Source organism: Pygocentrus nattereri, chromosome 19 (assembly GCF_015220715.1).
Source record: "Pygocentrus nattereri isolate fPygNat1 chromosome 19, fPygNat1.pri, whole genome shotgun sequence".
Lineage (NCBI taxonomy): Eukaryota > Metazoa > Chordata > Actinopteri > Characiformes > Serrasalmidae > Pygocentrus > Pygocentrus nattereri.
The window spans coordinates 20813994-20833390 of NC_051229.1; the positions used below are offsets into that span (position 1 = coordinate 20813994).

The 19397-nt window shown below is 41.7% G+C and overlaps 1 protein-coding gene across 1 annotated transcript in view; it reads left to right on the plus strand.

Annotated features, from left to right (window-relative positions):
• Positions 1 to 19397, plus strand: part of fndc7rs1 (fibronectin type III domain containing 7, related sequence 1) — a 56147-nt gene that overhangs the window by 6316 nt on the left and 30434 nt on the right. The window contains exons 9-24 of the mRNA XM_037531243.1: positions 527 to 787; positions 1218 to 1478; positions 1838 to 2098; positions 2898 to 3158; positions 7020 to 7277; positions 7674 to 7934; positions 8115 to 8375; positions 8966 to 9232; positions 10127 to 10387; positions 11075 to 11332; positions 11789 to 12049; positions 12352 to 12612; positions 13851 to 14111; positions 15404 to 15664; positions 16907 to 17167; positions 18460 to 18720. Coding sequence (XP_037387140.1) covers positions 527 to 787; positions 1218 to 1478; positions 1838 to 2098; positions 2898 to 3158; positions 7020 to 7277; positions 7674 to 7934; positions 8115 to 8375; positions 8966 to 9232; positions 10127 to 10387; positions 11075 to 11332; positions 11789 to 12049; positions 12352 to 12612; positions 13851 to 14111; positions 15404 to 15664; positions 16907 to 17167; positions 18460 to 18720 — 4176 coding nt within the window. The remainder of the gene's footprint in view (positions 1 to 526; positions 788 to 1217; positions 1479 to 1837; positions 2099 to 2897; positions 3159 to 7019; positions 7278 to 7673; positions 7935 to 8114; positions 8376 to 8965; positions 9233 to 10126; positions 10388 to 11074; positions 11333 to 11788; positions 12050 to 12351; positions 12613 to 13850; positions 14112 to 15403; positions 15665 to 16906; positions 17168 to 18459; positions 18721 to 19397) is intronic.

Genomic DNA, 19397 nt, shown 5'->3' on the forward strand with positions numbered 1-19397 from the left:
GGGTGGCGTATAATCTATCTACACAGCTCATCTGGAGACATGAGGAGACTTGAGGCTATGAAGAGAGGTTAAGATACATGTCATTTGCCTCTCTAATTCTTGTGTCCATCTACATATATATATATATATATTATTTTTTTTCAAAATTGATCAATGTACCCTAAGGAAATCACTAAGTACTGGCCCATGTCGGAAACCCTTCATCCATCATTCAGACGACATTGGAGACACACGTGAAATGGCGTGTAAAAAGTTTATAGCTGTAGAAGTCTCTCATTATAGAAAGAGCTGAAATTGTTTTGATATGAAATGTATGGGTAGCATGTCAAATCATGTTGAATGGCGAATTTAAGAAGATACACAAAAAATTTTAAACGCCAGAGGTTAATATTATTTAACAGTCCAGCAAAGGTTGAGGTAAGTGTGCAGTGATGTAGAGTGCGAATTGATGGTGAACTTGTGAGCTATATTAGCTTTGCTCTTTTAACCCACTCTCTTGACCCTCTCCCTCTTTCTCTCTTTGCAGTTCCCTGCGCTCCTCAGGACATTTCATTGGTGGATACCTGTGGCTCTTTCTCCATCACTCTCAGGTGGCTTACCAGCAATAATGCCATTTTCTACACAGCCAAAACTATCTCTGCAGACGGCACGATCCGCTTCTGCAATACCATGAACACTGAGTGTGAGATCACGGGTCTGCAGTGCGGACAAACCTACGAGGCCTTCGTCATGTCAACCAACTTCATCTGCAACAGCACCGACAGCCAGCACATTGCTGTAAAGACAGGTGGGTTTCAATTTTGATGATTGGGGCTGTTTTTCACAAAGAAGGATTTCATATTTAGATACCTTAAGCCCAAATATAAGTATATGTGATAGGAGAAGAGGTAAGGGACGATTCTGTTGGATAATCTTCATTTTGGGATTAACCCCTCAAACCATAAAGGTCCCTCACACTTCAGTTCTTCACTTTCATGTATACCTTACATATAAACTTAACTTACTGTAACTTACATGTTGTTGCAAAGTAGTTACCAGATAATGCAATGCAGTTACTGAAAGGGCTCAGATATCCAGCTTAGTGAGAAATCCTGCTTTGTGAAGTGGCTGAAATCTTAAACTCCAATCCTCATACATCCTTGTCTCAACTTTTCTCTTTTCCCCTCTTCTGTCTTTCCCTAATTTTTCCTCTCACCTTACCTCACTTCCTCCTGTAGCTCCCTGTACCCCTGTGAATGTGCAGGCAGTAAAGGACTGTCAGTCAAACACAGCTACAGTGCAGTGGCAGGGCCAGCAGTCTGGGGGCTCTTACACTGCTCTGTTAGTGGATAATGAAGGAGGCATGCTGAACTGCAGCACCAGCAGGAATAACTGCAGCATACCCAGCCTTCGTTGCGGACACACCTACAACATCACTGTCATGCAAAACAACACACACTGCAACAGCCTGCCATCCGCAACCATTCAGATGGAGTCAGGTAACAGCATACACTTTTCCTTGCCATTTACACTTTTCCAAGCATTGCGCTTATGTCTGTGGCTGTGAATAAGATACCAAATTAAGCCTTGCAAGCAGGTTACGTTGGTTTGTTTATGTGACTGATGAATACTGATGCAGGCTGATGACAGTGTTTGAATTCCTTTATTGATTCATGCATTTGTAACATTATTTAGTGAACTAAGTAGTTCTCCCATATATACCACTACACTAATGAAGGGGTATGGATCTCTGTGTTCTGGCTGTGATGTTTTTGTATTCTGTCTTCTGATTGTGATGGCTCTGTTTCTATCCTGTTACTTGTGTTCTGATTTCTCTCTCTTTTTCCATGTGCTGTAGTCCCCTGTGCCCCAAAGCAGGTGGTGGGTATAGTGAACTGTTCGTCAGGTTCAATGACAGTAGGCTGGAACAGCTCAGCTGTGGGTGTGAACTATACGACAGTGGTATGGTCAGGAACAGGAGGTCCACTCTACTGTAACTCAAAAGAACCCCACTGCAGTGTGGGACAGCTGGACTGTGGAAAGGCCTACAATGTGATGGTGCTGGCTGCAAGTGGGAGCTGCCAGTCTGCTCCCAGTCAGCAGATTACAGTAGAGCAAGGTGAGGACATGCACAACATAAAATCCCTGACAAGATAAATATATAGAAAGACACACATATACATTTTTCTATTTATAGGAACACTTAAGTTGTTCATTTCTTTTCAAAACTTTAAAGCATTTTGCAAATTAATTTTACTATAACGTCATTGTTGATGTCAGACAGCTTTATCAGCTATCATTGTTAGATTTGATGATAATTTGGGCACATCTAAACCTAGAGAGCTGGTAATTATATCAGAATTATTTTATACATGCACCTACAACAAAATTGATATAATATTATTGAAAAATTGTTTTCGTGGTATAAAGTACTTTGCAAAAGTTTCTGGTGCTTGAGAAAATTCTATTTAGAAAAAGCTAACTGGGCATTAAGTTTTTACTTGTTGAAAAACATTAATATTAGGATTAATATAAATAACATTATTTCAATAAGTAGTGATTTTATTAGTGTTAATATTTTAATTTAAACAGTTACAAATATCTTTGTGGCAGGCTGTATCATCTAATACCTATTTTAGTCAGTCCTTATTTATAAGTCAGGAGTGCTAATGTAATTTAATCCAAGTGATAGCTGGGGTCTTCAAGGAGAAATCTGGAACCACCCCTGTGTTCTTCTAACCTGCGCAAAAGATGTCACTACTTTTTCGAAAATAGGAAAGTCTTGTTACTTTTTGCTGTATTTATGTTTATTTGTGTATTTAATGCTATGTGGTGTTTTTACAAGCAAAAGCACACTCACTACTGGGATACATGGTTTTAAACATGTAGTTAAAATGTATTTTTTTCTGTTTCCTAAGTGCCATGTGTGCCCACCAATGTCTCCGTGTCTCGAGTTTGTGGCGCTACTTCTGTGGGCATCACCTGGGCCCCCAGCACTGGAGCCCACACATATATAGCCATTGCCATAGATACCCATGGTCAGAGGTCACAGTGCGTCAGCAACAGGACTAGCTGCAGCATCGCTAACCTCACCTGCGGTCAGATGTACAGTGTGGGTGTCATAGCAGCCAATGACAACTGTAGCAGCCAGCTGAGCCAAACAGTGTCTCTGTACACAGGTGTGTATAAGTAAACACACACATGTTCACAGATACAACCACTGACACATGTACCTGACTGTTATCCAGCAGAAAACATTATCTAAAGTGCACAGGATTAGTTTTACTTGGTAATATCTTGGTAATAACTTGGTGGGGTAATACCAGTTCACAGTGATTTTAGTCCCATCCAAATCCACCCTGTCAACCAATTTTACAGATTTCACACTCCTGTATCAGAAAAGATTCTGGCACCTTAAACCTTAAGCACAGGTTATAATAAGCCTGTGCAAATAGACATGTCAATAAAAATGCCATAATATTCTGTGTTTTTTCTTAAAGCTGCTCTATGTAAGATTTAAAAATTGAAATAAGTAGTACTACTAAGTCAGGAAAAAACATGCTATGGTGTGTGTGCGCTGCTGCAAGAGGGTTGAATTTTGTGGAGGTTTTCAGACAGTTTTATGCATCTTTATGTATTAAAATCATAAACAGACTCCAAAAGAAGTCTGGCTCAGTGATTAGGTCTCAAATGCAAATGCATCAACATTATACAGATGAAGATTTAATGACAGGAGTAGATAATGCCCTTATGTGATCAATGTTCAGCAAGTTTTGACTTGACTTTGTGCATACAATCGTCAGATTCTTGTGCTTGAAGAAGGGGCACAACCAACATTACAAAATTCGCATATTGCATGCAATTACATAATACCACCAGAGAGGTCAGATTTTACATAGTGCAGCTTGAAATATGGAGGCAGTTAAAGAAGCACTTACTTGCTCTCTGTGGCTCAAGTCAAGCTTATATGTATTGTCCTACCATAATTGTATGGCTCTAAACATTAAAACATGTTATATGGCAGAAAAGAAGTTTGATTTTGTGCAGTGATGTTGACTGTTGTCTGTGAACTCCCATGCTAATGAAAATGGTGATGACACACTAACAGCATTTAAGACATCAAGGTTAGGGTTCCACCTTCACATGGACAAACTGGATCCAAATAGTACTAAATTGTCTCTTACGTCATCGATACTATATTTTCATTATTGTTATTTAATGTACTGAGCATAGTGACATTTTTTCACGTCTGAGTTTACTCAATTATCTGATAAACTTAATCAGGTGCACATGAGAAATCGCAGAGAGGAAAACTCTGACTGTTGTGTGTGCTAATACTTATCAGAGTATTCGGCCTTCTTGGAGCGAGTGGGCGGGGTTCTGGAAAGGGTCCCACCTACAGACTCCATAGTCTTACTGGGGGACTTCAGTGCTCATGTTGGCAGTGACTGGGAGACCTGGAGAGGCGTGATTGGGAAGAACAGCCTGCCCAATCTAAACCCGAATGGTGAATTGTTATTGGAGTTCTATGCCAGGCATGGATTGTCCATAACGAACAGCAAGTTCAAACACAAGGATGTTCATAAGTATACATGGTACCAGAGCTCCTTGGGTCAGAGATCAATGATCGACTTTGTTGTTGTTTCATCTGACTTGGGACGATATGTTCTGGACACTCTGGTGAAGAGAGGTGCTGAGCTGTCAACTGATCACCATCTGGTGGTGGCAAGGAAAACTGATGGCCGGCCCATGCAAATAGTGAGGGTGTGCTGGGAACGACTGTCAGAGGCCCCTGTTCGGAATGATTTCAACTCCCACCCCTGGGAGATCTTTTCTCATGTCCCGGAGGAGGTACGGGACATGGAGTCTGAATGGACCCTGTTCAAAACCTCCATTGGAAGCTGCCGGGCATAGCTGTGGCCAAAAGCTTGTGGGTGCCTGTCGGGTCGGTAACCCAAGAACCCCCTGGTGGACACCAGTGGTGAGGGAGGCCATCAAGCTGAAGAAAGAGGCCTTTAGGGACTGGATGGCCTGAAGGACTCCCGACTCAGCAGAGAGGGACCGACAGGCGAAAAGGGTGGCAGCCGCAATGGTGGCAGAAGCAAAATCCAGGGTGTGTGAGGAGTTTGGCGAAGCCATGGAAAAAGACTTTCGATCGGCTTCAAGGAGGCTCTGGACAACTGTCCGGCGACTCAGGAGTGGTTGGGGTGGCTGCGTCCAAGCTGTATTCGGCAAGAGTGGAGAAATTCTGACTTCAAATGAGGATATTGTTGGTTGGTGGAAGGAGCACTTTGAAGAACTCCTTAATCTCCTAGACATGCCTCCCTCACAGGTGTCAGGGCCGGAGGCCTCTGGCAGGTCAAGCTCCATTTCCCTGGTGGAGGTCGCTGAGATAGTTGGCAAGCTCTTCAGTGGCAAGGCACCGGGGGTGGATGAGATTCATCCAGACATGCTTAAGGCTCTGGATATTGTGGGGCTGTCATGGCTGACGTGGTTCTGCAATATTGCATGGACCTCAGGAACAGTACCCTTGGATTGGCATGACCGGGGTGGTGGTCCCCATTTTTAAAAAAGGGGACCAGAGGGTGTGTGCCAACTATCGGGGTATCACATTGCTCAGCCTCCCTGGGAAAGTCTATGCTAAGGTGCTGGAAAGGAGACTCTGACTGATAGTTGAACCTCAGATTGAGGAGGAACAATGCGGACTCCGTCCCGGCCGTGGAACAATGGACCAGCTTTTCACCCTCTCAGGGATTGTTGAGAGGGCGTGGGAGTTTGCCAACCCAGTCTACATGTGTTTTGTGGATTTGGAGAAGGCTTATGACCGTGTTCCCCGAGATATCTTGTGGGAGGTCCTCCGGGGGGTACCGGGGCTACTACTCCGGGCTATTCGATCTCTGTGCTCCCGTAGTGAGAGCTGTGTTCATATACTCAGCATTAAGTCGGACCCTTTCAGTGTTAGTGTTGGGCTCCAACAGGGTTGTGCACTGTCTCCATCCCTGTTCGTGATATTCATGGAGAGGGTGTCAAAGTCAGGAGGGCATTATGTGTGGAGGCCGAAGGGTGGCGTCTCTGCTATTTGCAGGCGATGTTGTTCTTTTGGCTGAATCACATGGATGCCTCCAGTGTGAGTGTGAATCAGTTGGTATGCGGATCAACACCTCCAAATCTGAGTCCATGGTCTTAGCCCGGAAAAGGATGGCATGCCCATTTCAGGTAAGGGGAAAGTATCTCAGGGTCTTGTTCACGAGTGATGGGAAGGGGGATCGTGAGATCGGCCGCAGGCTGGGACAGGCGGCAGCAGTAATGCGATCACTGTACTGAACTGTAGTGGTGAAGAGGGAGCTGAGCCATAAGGCAAAGCTCTCTGTCAGTCTACATCCCGACCCTCACCTATGGTCATGAGCTGTGGGTAATGACCGAAAGAATGACATTGTGAAAACAAGCGGCGGAAATGAGCTTTCTTCGCAGGGTGGCGGGCTACACTCTATTTGATAGGGTGAGGAGCTCGGCCATCAGGGAGGAGCTCGGAGTAGAGCCGCTACTCCTCCGCTTTGAGAGGAGCCAGCTGAGGTGGTTCAGGCATCTGATTTGGATGCCCCCTGGACGCCTCCCAGTGGGGGTGTACCAGGCACGGCCTACCGGGATATCCTAGGACCCGCTGGAGGGATTACATCTCCAAGTTGGCCTGGGAGCGGCTTGGGGTCCCTGGGAATGAGCTGGAGGAAGTTGCGGGGGACAGGGTCATCTGGGATTGTCTGCTCTCCCAACGGCTACCGTGACCCTATCTGGATTAAGCAGTTAACGTTGATGATGATGATGATGATGATGATAATGAAAAGAGAAACCCTTATAATATAGTAACTGTAACAACAATGAGGGGAAATCTTTAGATCCTTAGCTAATAGTTTTTATTATTATGATGGCCCTATTTTTTCATTTTCAAATTTTTTTTATTAAAATCAAGTGAATGAAATGCAGATCTTGCTTCAGTGTACAGCATGAGGATCTGTTTTCCTCCATTTCTTCTGTCCTTGCAGACCCCTGTGGCCCCACTAGCGTTTCAGGATTGGTGAACTGTTCCTCTTCAACTGCCTCTTTATTGTGGACTCCCAGCCCTAATGCACTGGGCTACATTGGAAGGCTGGAGAGTTATGGGGATGTGCGAACCTGTAATGTCAGCACCGTGGGTTGCCAGATCTCTGGGTTACTCTGCGGTCAGCGCTACAGCTTTAGCGTGTTTGCTACAGATGGGAGCTGTGCTAGTGCTCAGACTGCTCCCATACAGTTGGATACAGGTTTGTATCTATACAGTTTAAGAGTGACTTCTTCAAAGGTAAACTTCAACCAAACAGTGTTAATGTGGTTAGCAGTGAGTGAAGAGTAGTCAGGTAGTTTTGCTAGCTTTCGTTGATTTTTAAGTTTTTGTGTGAGCTGTTCGGTTAAAATGTAACTATGTCCTATTGAAAACCTGTGACATGTTTAAACGAGAAACTAGTACAGTTAATTGTGTGAAGTCGTACTGTTACTGTTTTGCAGTAGCAGAGTTGAACTACTAGAGGTGGTCACTGAGTCACATATTCTCCATTGCAATATCTGTGTTTAATAGTATATATATATAAACAGACATACATAAAAATCCTTTTAGTTATTTAATATTTATGTAATATATATGATTTATGTTTTTCTTTCAGCTCCATGTGCTCCACAAAACGTGTCCACTGTTCTTGCATGTGATACTAACTCTGTGACTGTGAGCTGGAGCCCTTCTGCAGTGCCTCAGAACTATATTGCCTCCGCAGTATGGAGTGGAGGCACTGCACTGTTCTGCAGCTCGCAAAACACCAGCTGTAGCATGCAAGGCCTTCAGTGTGGCCAGCAATACAATATCACAGTAGCTGCATCCAATGGCAACTGTAGCGGACCAGCAAGCCCTGTGCAATCTATACAGACAGGTAATATTTCCTGGGATCAGTTTTATTGTAGAATGCTTCATTGTACTTAGTATTGATCATCCTGCATATTAACTGGACAAGTAGTGGTACATGTGACAGTAGATTTGATGCTGTCATCCTAGACCCACCTCATAGGATAATTGACACATATCTGACCAGTCATCACCTCTCTTCCCTTAGCCCCCTGCATCCCTCAGAATGTGAATGGCCGTGTTGCATGCGGATCCAGCTCCCTGGTAGCATCTTGGGACGCTGCCCCTGGGGCCAACGGTTACATTGCCACGTTATCTGCCTCTGGAAAGTTCCCTCAGATGTGTGTGACAGGCAACCTATCATGTGTGTTCAGTGGACTGCAGTGTGCCAGTCGGTACAGTCTCAGTGTAACATCACAAAACGGGATCTGCAACAATACTAACAGCTCAGTCACCACTCTCAGTACAGGTACTGCATTTAAACACTCTACAGGTACAACATTGCTACACACACACCTGGACTACAGGTACACCACTGCTACACGTTACACACCTGGACTATAAGTACACCACTGCTACACGTTACACACCTGGACTATAAGTACACCACTGCTACACGTTACACACCTGGACTATAAGTACACCACTGCTACACATTACACACCTGGACTATAAGTACACCACTGCTACACGTTACACACCTGGACTATAAGTACACCACTGCTACACATTACACAACTGGACTATAAGTACACCACTGCTACATGTTACACACCTGGACTATAAGTACACCACTGCTACACATTACACACCTGGTCTACAGGTACAGCACTACTACACATTACACACCTGGACTATAAGTACACCACTGCTACACATTACACACCTGGTCTACAGGTACAGCACTACTACACATTACACACCTGGACTATAAGTACACCACTGCTACACATTACACACCTGGATTACTGCTGTGGCTTCATTAACATTATTCTTGTGTTGTAACTTAAATTCTTCATCTATTATTATATAATTAAACACACAGTGTCTTTCACACAGGTCCCTGTGACCCTCAGAATGTTACAGCCATACTCCAGTGCAGTAGCAGCATTGCCACAGTGATGTGGAGTGCCAGCACAGGTGCAAGTAAATACACAGTGTTGGCACAAACAGATGGCGAGCAAACACTTGCTGCTTCCTGCTCCACCAGCAGCACTTCCTGTCAGCTGACCTCTTTGACATGTGGGAAGACATTCAATATCACAGTACTGGCAGGGGATGCAACCTGCAACAGCACCTCCCAGTCTCGTGCTGTGGTAGTCACAGGTACTACAATCCACCACACCTTTTTCAACCTAAGTACATGGCTAAAGGTGGGAAAAAATGTCTTTTATATTTGTTTGTCAGAAACCTTCATATTTAATTAAAGCTGATTTATCTTTAGCTATAGTACTACTGAAAACAATCATTTTAGTTGTACCACACACCTATATTGGTGGATTTTTGGATTGTAGAGGAATGTCTACTATATAATATGAAATCAGATATAACCCAGTTTTTAGTGTTTAAAATCTTAAATTGAATTAATTGAAATTGTGTATTGCCATAATTTAAACATTCTCCTCAGCCATCAACTACAGATGGACAACTAGAGGCATAAGTGTTTAAAAAAAACACTCTTTTTTATTTTGGTCAAAGAGGCTGTTGTTATTCATTTGTCAGTATCAGAAAGTTACTAAAAGCTTCCAACACTAGGTATAATGTAAAATTTATCAGTATTTTATTTGTCCACTCTTTTGGGAGGTGGAAAAATATGCCTGCAGATTCCTTGAAGAGCTAAAAAGCCTTAACCAAGTCCCCTGAAAAGGATGGAAGCTGTAATAAAGGCAAAAGGTGGACACATTAAATAATGAAAAAATTGATATATTTAGCATCTTTATTTGTTGAGGCCTCTAAATGTACAGTGGTTTTCTGCTTTTTAATGATACTGAAAAAGAACAACATTAGTTCTGTAGCTGTTATTCACTGTATAAAAGGACAACATTTTATTTGTAAAGAGGTAGTATTTTTATTCTTGACTATTCTTGTATTGACTATTGACTACAGTTATATTAGTTAGAATATTGCAGTGGGTTGTCTTGATTTGTTTTGCGTAAATTCAACAAATAATTTTCACATAGCATATTTTGCTTATGGGGTTCTTTCATGTCTTGCCTGTAGCCCCATGCCTCCCCACCATCCTCAGTACCTCCCTGGACTGTGCAACAAATGCAGCCCTGTTGTCATGGACTCCTGTCCGCAATGCCATCCGTTACATTGTCAACGCCACCTCTACAAATGGGCTCATGTCATCATGCATTTCCCCAAACTTCAACTGTAGTCTGACTGGACTACAGTGCGGCCAGACATACAGTGTGTATGCTACTGCGAGAGGGGAGCAGTGTGACAGCTCACCAAGCACCAGTGTCACTGTCATTACAGGTCTGTCCATAAGATGACACTATTACACACTTTTAATACATGATGAGTAGACTGGTTGATCCGTTTAATTTTGTTGCTCCACATGCTCTTAATTTTGGCACATGATGTTCTCTGCTAACCTTAACCAGTCACAGTCTGTACATCACCTGCTCCTACACCAACTCTTAACTATAACCAGTTGTTCCTCACTTATAAGTAGCTATATCCTGACTATATATCTAGTTTTATTCTGACCATAACCAGCTGTATCTCATAGATATATCTTTGGAGATCATATCTCCAAAATGGCAATTTTACAGGAGAAGGCAAAAGATACTTTGATTTAAATGTAATTCAATGGAAGCAGACTTTTTTCCAAGTAATTTTGGGCTGTTTCTTTTAGTCTGTTCATCATAAAATTTACACATGATGTAAAGAGTAACAGGTACTTTCGAATTATGCCCAAAACTGAAAAACAACAAAAATGGAGATATAAGGTTTTGTTCCAACAGCAGCAATATGTATGTAAACATACATTCATGGGCCACTTTAATAGAAACACCTTCTTTCTACATGACAACAAATAAGCGGCAGTCTATTGTTGTACCAGTAATATAGTTTGAGCTCATAAAGTGGATAAGTGGAAGTACAAAGTAGGCTGATGATGATATGTAACTAATATCAATAAATATTTGTTGTTTTCTCTAGCTCCTTGCTCTCCTTCCATGGTGAATGCCTATTATGACTGCAGAAACAACACTGCTCTCATAGGCTGGAATAACAACAATGCAAGCACCTTATTTGTTGCCCTTCTGGAAGGAGATGGGTACAGTGACACTTGTAGCACCACAGGGACAAACTGCTCCATTACTGGATTAAGGTGCGGTCGTGCCTACAATGTTACTGTGAAAGCCGTTTCCAGTAACTGCAACAGCAGCTACAGCCAGCCAACTGGAATCCAGACAGGTATTCCTGACAGCCAATAAGATTAATCCTGTTCCATTCATGTTGTCATTTACACAGGTGCTACTATGATTTGGGAACTGGAGCCTTCCACTTTACTGTTGCTTGTGTTAGTTTGCTGCTTGTTGATTTATTCAAAGGTCTCCCCTGAGTTCTGTCCAGCATAGCCTGGCAAGTTGATAATGTGAACTTCAGTTGTGTGCTTTGCCATGAATAATACTTAGTAGTTAAATGTACTCAGTGGTGAAACCAAATTCACTGCATTGGTGTAGCAGGAAATAACTTTGATTTTATCAAAAAAGCCACGACTTTGACTTTGAATCTTTAAAAAATGTAGACATTAAAGCGTGTTGACATTGCTCACTGTAGTGTGTAATAAACAGTTATGTATTTAATTTTTTTTTTTGCATAAAAACTAAACCTGTATGTGTGTTTAAATCCCTGTGGTCTTCTCTGCAGTGCCCTGTGCCACGCAGAATGTGAGCGCCTCGTGGCAGTGTTCTAACAGCAGTGCAGTGGTGGTGTGGGCACCCACAGCAGGTGTGAGTCTGTACAGTGTGACGGCACTGGGGAGGGATGGAGATGTTAAACAGTGTAACTCCACCACCAGCACCTGCCAGCTCAGCCAGATGCACTGTGGGCAAATCTATAACATCACTGTGACGCCTTACACCAACAACTGTTCGGGAGTCCGCAGCACAGCAGTTAGCTTCAGCACAGGTACAACATGCACACCTGTAACACAGAAATGAATAAACAATTATAACAAAGGTACCAAGTTCCACGTGTAACACAGGTTGAAATGTGAGGCAAAATGGGGAAAAATGCCTCACTTAAGAACAATGTCCATTTACATTTGAGCTAATCCATAATCCATACAGACTCAAGACAGGACGTTTCTGTAATACGGCACCGGTAACACACATGCTGTTACACAGCTGTAACACAGATACACAGGTAACTTTGAATGAGATTGAATGGACAGAATGTCTGTTTCTTTCTCTCTTCCTCTCTCTCTGCAGGTCCTTGTGCTCCCTCTAACCTCTCTGTGGTTCTGCAGTGTCAGGGAAATCAGGGCATAGCCTCGTGGCTTCCAGCTGTATGGGCTGATTCCTATGTTGCCACAGCAACTGCCCTTGATGGGCACACGCACACCTGCGCTTCAAACACCACCAGCTGCTCTTTCACTGAGTTGCACTGTGGTGAAACCTACTCTGTTACTGTGGTCACGTTGATCAATGGTTGTCCCAGTGACCCCAGCGTTGCCGTAGCAATAAGAACAGGTGAGAGAGGACAAGGTGACGCCCCCCCTTTCTTCTATCCAAACCATTTTCCAGCATTCATCAAAATACCATTATTCTTTGGATTTCGAGTGCATGGTGCTCCACTTACAAGACACTGCGTACTTGTGTACCAGCCTTAACTGCATTGTTAGTTAATAACTCATTTTTATGTTTTAAGGCTTTGTTCTTTTTAAGCATTTAAATTCCCAGGCTTTTTATTCTATAATTACATGGAAAACAATATTTCTAAGGTATTCTTAAGGTATCGGAGGAAGGAATTCCATCCTGGATTAGCCGACAGCTCCTGACCTTTTAAGGGGTTAAAATAGATTAACAGTTTCCCTGAATGTGCACTTAAATTAATTATTTTGAAATGTATTAAACATTTATTAAAATCTTTAGCCTAAATGAGGAAATCAGATAAACGTATCTGAAACGATTCTCACCCTGACTCTGATTATACCTGTGATTATACATGCTCCAAATTTATCATGTGTAAAACTTTAGAAGGGCCCATTTTCCTTGTATTTTACCGTTTTCCTTGCGGTGCACTGAAGATGATGGTGTAGTTTATTTTCCCATGTTCCAATCTTTATTCAAGTACACAAGCTGTTTTTTCTTAGCCTTTAAGACTAATATCCCCAGGGTTGCATTTATATACATTTACATTTAAGAAAGTACTACATAAAATAATATGAAAACAATATCAGTGAGCATATTTATTCACCATGCTTTGCACTATATATGATCTGTATACAGAATAGGTATACACTATTACCAAAAGTGTTCAGTCACCCATCCAAATCATTGAATCCAGGTGTTCCAATCACTTCCATGGCCACAGGTGTATAAAGCCAAGCACCTAGGCATGCAGACTGCTTCTACAAAAACATTGATGAAAGAATGGGTCGCTCTCAGGACCTCAGTGAATTCCAGTGAGGTATCATGATAGGATGCCACCTGCGCAACAAGTCCAGTCATGAAAATTCCACGCTACTAAATATTCCACAGTCAACTGTCAGTAGTATTATAACAAAGTGGAAGTCATAGGGAATAATAACTCTGTACTTCTAGGGCTTCAGTTAGACGTTATAATCTTTAACATATTTAGACATTAAAGCGTTTTGACTTTGTTCACTGTAGTGTGTAATGAACAGTTATGTTTGTTTTTTTTTTTTTTTTTTTACATAAAAACTAGACCTGTATGTGTGTTTAAATCCCTGTGGTCTTCTCGGCAGTGCCCTGTGCCACGCAGAATGTGAGCGCCTCGTGGCAGTGTTCTAACAGCAGTGCAGTGGTGGTGTGGGCACCCACAGCAGGTGTGAGTCTGTACAGTGTGACGGCACTGGGGAGGGATGGAGATGTTAAACAGTGTAACTCCACCACCAGCACCTGCCAGCTCAGCCAGATGCACTGTGGGCAAATTTATAACATCACTGTGACGCCTTACACCAACAACTGTTCGGGAGTCCGCAGCGCAGCAGTTAGCTTCAGCACAGGTACAACATGCACACCTGTAACACAGAAATGAATAAACAATTATAACAAAGGTACCAAGTTCCACGTGTAACACAGGTTGAAATGTGAGGCAAAATGGGGAAAAATGCCTCACTTAAGAACAATGTCCATTTACATTTGAGCTAATCCATATCTGTGCTTAGGTTTAGAATGTACATGATACTTGGTGCCGGATAAGGCATTCGTCCCCACTAGGGGGCAATATTGGTAGTAACATGAAAACCCCACCAATGAACATTGCATCGATTTGTCAGTCTGAGTTTTTACAAAATGTATTGTGTCAAATAATGTCTAGTCTTTTCATTCTCAAGCTTTGTGTTATTAGTCAAAATACAACACAAAATTATATACTGTTTTAAAATTGAAAAAAAGAAAATATTTGTAGATTCTCAATGATTCCACTTAATGGTAAAAACCTATGTGCAAAAAATCCCAGAAATGACGAACAAAGTTACTTTGACAACAATCATTCATAAAAGTGTCTAGATCAAATTTTGCTCCGTCTTAAATCAAGTTGCCCTACATCTGTAACATTGACAAAATCATACACCTTCAACACAGGCATACATATGCACCTATGGCACTGGTACAAATTCATCTGTTATCATACACCCACACACACACCTGTAACACAGAGAACATGCAGGTAAATATGAAAGTATTTGATTTTCCCTCTGAACACTGGAAAAATCTCACTGTACGACCTTCCCTCCATAATATAGATTATCACTTAATAGCTTTGTTCATGCCAGTCTGTCTTTATGCTGTTGTGTCATCACATAACAACATATAATAGCGCATTATAACCATGACTGAAATGACTGAAAATAACATATATAACAATATACACTTTTACACAGGTGCAATTACACAACTGTAACACAGGCACAACACACCCATGACAGAGGTACACACCTGTACCACTGGTGCAATACCCAAATGTGAAACAGGTAGAAAAACACACTTGTAACACATAGATACTTGTAACAAACATATATCTGTAATGCAGGTGAAACATAAGACACCTGCAGCACAAGTACAACACACCTGTGACAAAAGTGCAGTTACCAACCAGGAGCTGCCTTACAGTGACGTCCTAACTTATCTTGACCTTGTCAGATCTTAACTTGGGACTCAAGACAGGACGTTTCTGTAATACGGCACCGGTAACACACATGCAGTTACACAGCTGTAACACAGATACACAGGTAACTTTGAGTCAGATTGAATGGACAGAATGTCTGTTTCTTTCTCTCTTCCTCTCTCTCTGCAGGTCCTTGTGCTCCCTCTAACCTCTCTGTGGTTCTGCAGTGTCAGGGAAATCAGGGCATAGCCTCGTGGCTTCCAGCTGTATGGGCTGATTCCTATGTTGCCACAGCAACTGCCCTTGATGGGCACACGCACACCTGCGCTTCAAACACCACCAGCTGCTCTTTCACTGAGTTGCACTGCGGTGAAACCTACTCTGTTACTGTGGTCACGTTGATCAGTGGTTGTCCCAGTGACCCCAGCGTTGCCGTAGCAATAAGAACAGGTGAGAGAGGACAAGGTGACGCCCCCCCTTACTTCTATCCAAACCATTTTCCAGCATTCATCAAAATACCATTATTCTTTGGATTTCGAGTGCATGGTGCTCCACTTACAAGACACTGCGTACTTGTGTACCAGCCTTAACTGCATTGTTAGTTAATAAATCATTTTTATGTTTTAAGGCTTTGTTCTTTTTAAGCATTTAAATTCACAGGCTTTTTATTCTATAATTACATAGAAAACAATATTTCCAAGGTATTCTTAAGGTATCGGAGGAAGGAATTCCATCCTGGATTAGCCGACAGCTCCTGACCGTTTAAGGGGTTAAAGTAGATTAAGTTTCCCTGAATGTGCACTTAAATTAATTATTTTGAAATGCACCACTGTATTAAACATTTATTAAAATCTTTAGATTAAATGAGGAAATCAGATAAACGTATCTGAAACGATTCTCACCCTGACTCTGATTATACCTGTGATTATACATGCTCCAAATTTATCATGTGTAAAACTTTAGAAGGGCCCATTTTCCTTGTATTTTACCGTTTTCCTTGCGGTGCACTGAAGATGATGGTGTAGTTTATTTTCCCATGTTCCAATCTTTATTCAAGTACACAAGCTGTTTTTTCTTAGCCTTTAAGACTAATATCCCCAGGGTTGCATTTATATACATTTACATTTAAGAAAGTACTACATAAAATAATATGAAAACAATATCAGTGAGCATATTTATTCACCATGCTTTGCACTATATATGATCTGTATACAGAATAGGTATACACTATTACCAAAAGTGTTCAGTCACCCATCCAAATCATTGAATCCAGGTGTTCCAATCACTTCCATGGCCACAGGTGTATAAAGCCAAGCACCTAGGCATGCAGACTGCTTCTACAAAAACATTGATGAAAGAATGGGTCGCTCTCAGGACCTCAGTGAATTCCAGTGAGGTATCGTGATAGGATGCCACCTGCGCAACAAGTCCAGTCATGAAAATTCCACGCTACTAAATATTCCACAGTCAACTGTCAGTAGTATTATAACAAAGTGGAAGTCATAGGGAATAATAACTCTGTACTTCTAGGGCTTCAGTTAGACGTTATAATCTTTAACATATTTAGACATTAAAGAGTTTTGACTTTGTTCACTGTAGTGTGTAATGAACAGTTATGTTTGTTTTTTTTTGTTTTTTTACATAAAAACTAGACCTGTATGTGTGTTTAAATCCCTGTGGTCTTCTCGGCAGTGCCCTGTGCCACGCAGAATGTGAGCGCCTCGTGGCAGTGTTCTAACAGCAGTGCAGTGGTGGTGTGGGCACCCACAGCAGGTGTGAGTCTGTACAGTGTGACGGCACTGGGGAGGGATGGAGATGTTAAACAGTGTAACTCCACCACCAGCACCTGCCAGCTCAGCCAGATGCACTGTGGGCAAATTTATAACATCACTGTGACGCCTTACACCAACAACTGTTCGGGAGTCCGCAGCGCAGCAGTTAGCTTCAGCACAGGTACAACATGCACACCTGTAACACAGAAATGAATAAACAATTATAACAAAGGTACCAAGTTCCACGTGTAACACAGGTTGAAATGTGAGGCAAAATGGGGAAAAATGCCTCACTTAAGAACAATGTCCATTTACATTTGAGCTAATCCATATCTGTGCTTAGGTTTAGAATGTACATGATACTTGGTGCTGGATAAGGCATTCGTCCCCACTAGGGGGCAATATTGGTAGTAACATGAAAACCCCACCAATGAACATTGCATCGATTTGTCTGTCTGAGTTTTTACAAAATGTATTGTGTCAAATAATGTCTAGTCTTTTCATTCTCAAGCTTTGTGTTATTAGTCAAAATACAACACAAAATTATATACTTTTTTAAAATTGAAAAAAAGAAAATATTTGTAGATTCTCAATGATTCCACTTAATGGTAAAAACCTATGTGCAAAAAATCCCAGAAATGACGAACAAAGTTACTTTGACAACAATCATTCATAAAAGTGTCTAGATCAAATTTTGCTCCGTCTTAAATCAAGTTGCCCTACATCTGTAACATTGACAAAATCATACACCTTCAACACAGGCATACATATGCACCTATGGCACTGGTACAAATTCATCTGTTATCATACACCCACACACACACCTGTAACACAGAGAACATGCAGGTAAATATGAAAGTATTTGATTTTCCCTCTGAACACTGGAAAAATCTCACTGTACGACCTTCCCTCCATAATATAGATTATCACTTAATAGCTTTGTTCATGCCAGTCTGTCTTTATGCTGTTGTGTCATCACATAACAACATAGAATAGCGCATTATAACCATGACTGAAATGACTGAAAATAACATATATAACAATATACACTTTTACACAGGTGCAATTACACAACTGTAACACAGGCACAACACACCCATGACAGAGGTACACACCTGTACCACTGGTGCAATACCCAAATGTGAAACAGGTAGAAAAACACACTTGTAACACATAGATACTTGTAACAAACATATATCTGTAATGCAGGTGAAACATAAGACACCTGCAGCACAAGTACAACACACCTGTGACAAAAGTGCAGTTACCAACCAGGAGCTGCCTTACAGTGACGTCCTAACTTATCTTGACCTTGTCAGATCTTAACTTGGGACTCAAGACAGGACGTTTCTGTAATACGGCACCGGTAACACACATGCAGTTACACAGCTGTAACACAGATACACAGGTAACTTTGAGTCAGATTGAATCGACAGAATGTCTGTTTCTTTCTCTCTTCCTCTCTCTCTGCAGGTCCTTGTGCTCCCTCTAACCTCTCTGTGGTTCTGCAGTGTCAGGGAAATCAGGGCATAGCCTCGTGGCTTGCAGCTGTACGGGCTGATTCCTATGTTGCCACAGCAACTGCCCTTGATGGGCACACGCACACCTGCGCTTCAAACACCACCAGCTGCTCTTTCACTGAGTTGCACTGCGGTGAAACCTACTCTGTTACTGTGGTCACGTTGATCAGTGGTTGTCCCAGTGACCCCAGCGTTGCCATAGCAATAAGAACAGGTGAGAGAGGACAAGGTGACGCCCCCCCTTTCTTCTATCCAAACCATTTTCCAGCATTCATCAAAATACCATTATTCTTTGGATTTCGAGTGCATGGTGCTCCACTTACAAGACACTGCGTACTTGTGTACCAGCCTTAACTGCATTGTTAGTTAATAACTCATTTTTATGTTTTAAGGCTTTGTTCTTTTTAAGCATTTAAATTCCCAGGCTTTTTATTCTATAATTACATGGAAAACAATATTTCTAAGGTATTCTTAAGGTATCGGAGGAAGGAATTCCATCCTGGATTAGCCGACAGCTCCTGACCGTTTAAGGGGTTAAAGTAGATTAAGTTTCCCTGAATGTGCACTTAAATTAATTATTTTGAAATGCACCACTGTATTAAACATTTATTAAAATCTTTAGATTAAATGAGGAAATCAGATAAACGTATCTGAAACGATTCTCACCCTGACTCTGATTATACCTGTGATTATACATGCTCCAAATTTATCATGTGTAAAACTTTAGAAGGGCCCATTTTCCTTGTATTTTACCGTTTTCCTTGCGGTGCACTGAAGATGATGGTGTAGTTTATTTTCCCATGTTCCAATCTTTATTCAAGTACACAAGCTGTTTTTTCTTAGCCTTTAAGACTAATATCCCCAGGGTTGCATTTATATACATTTACATTT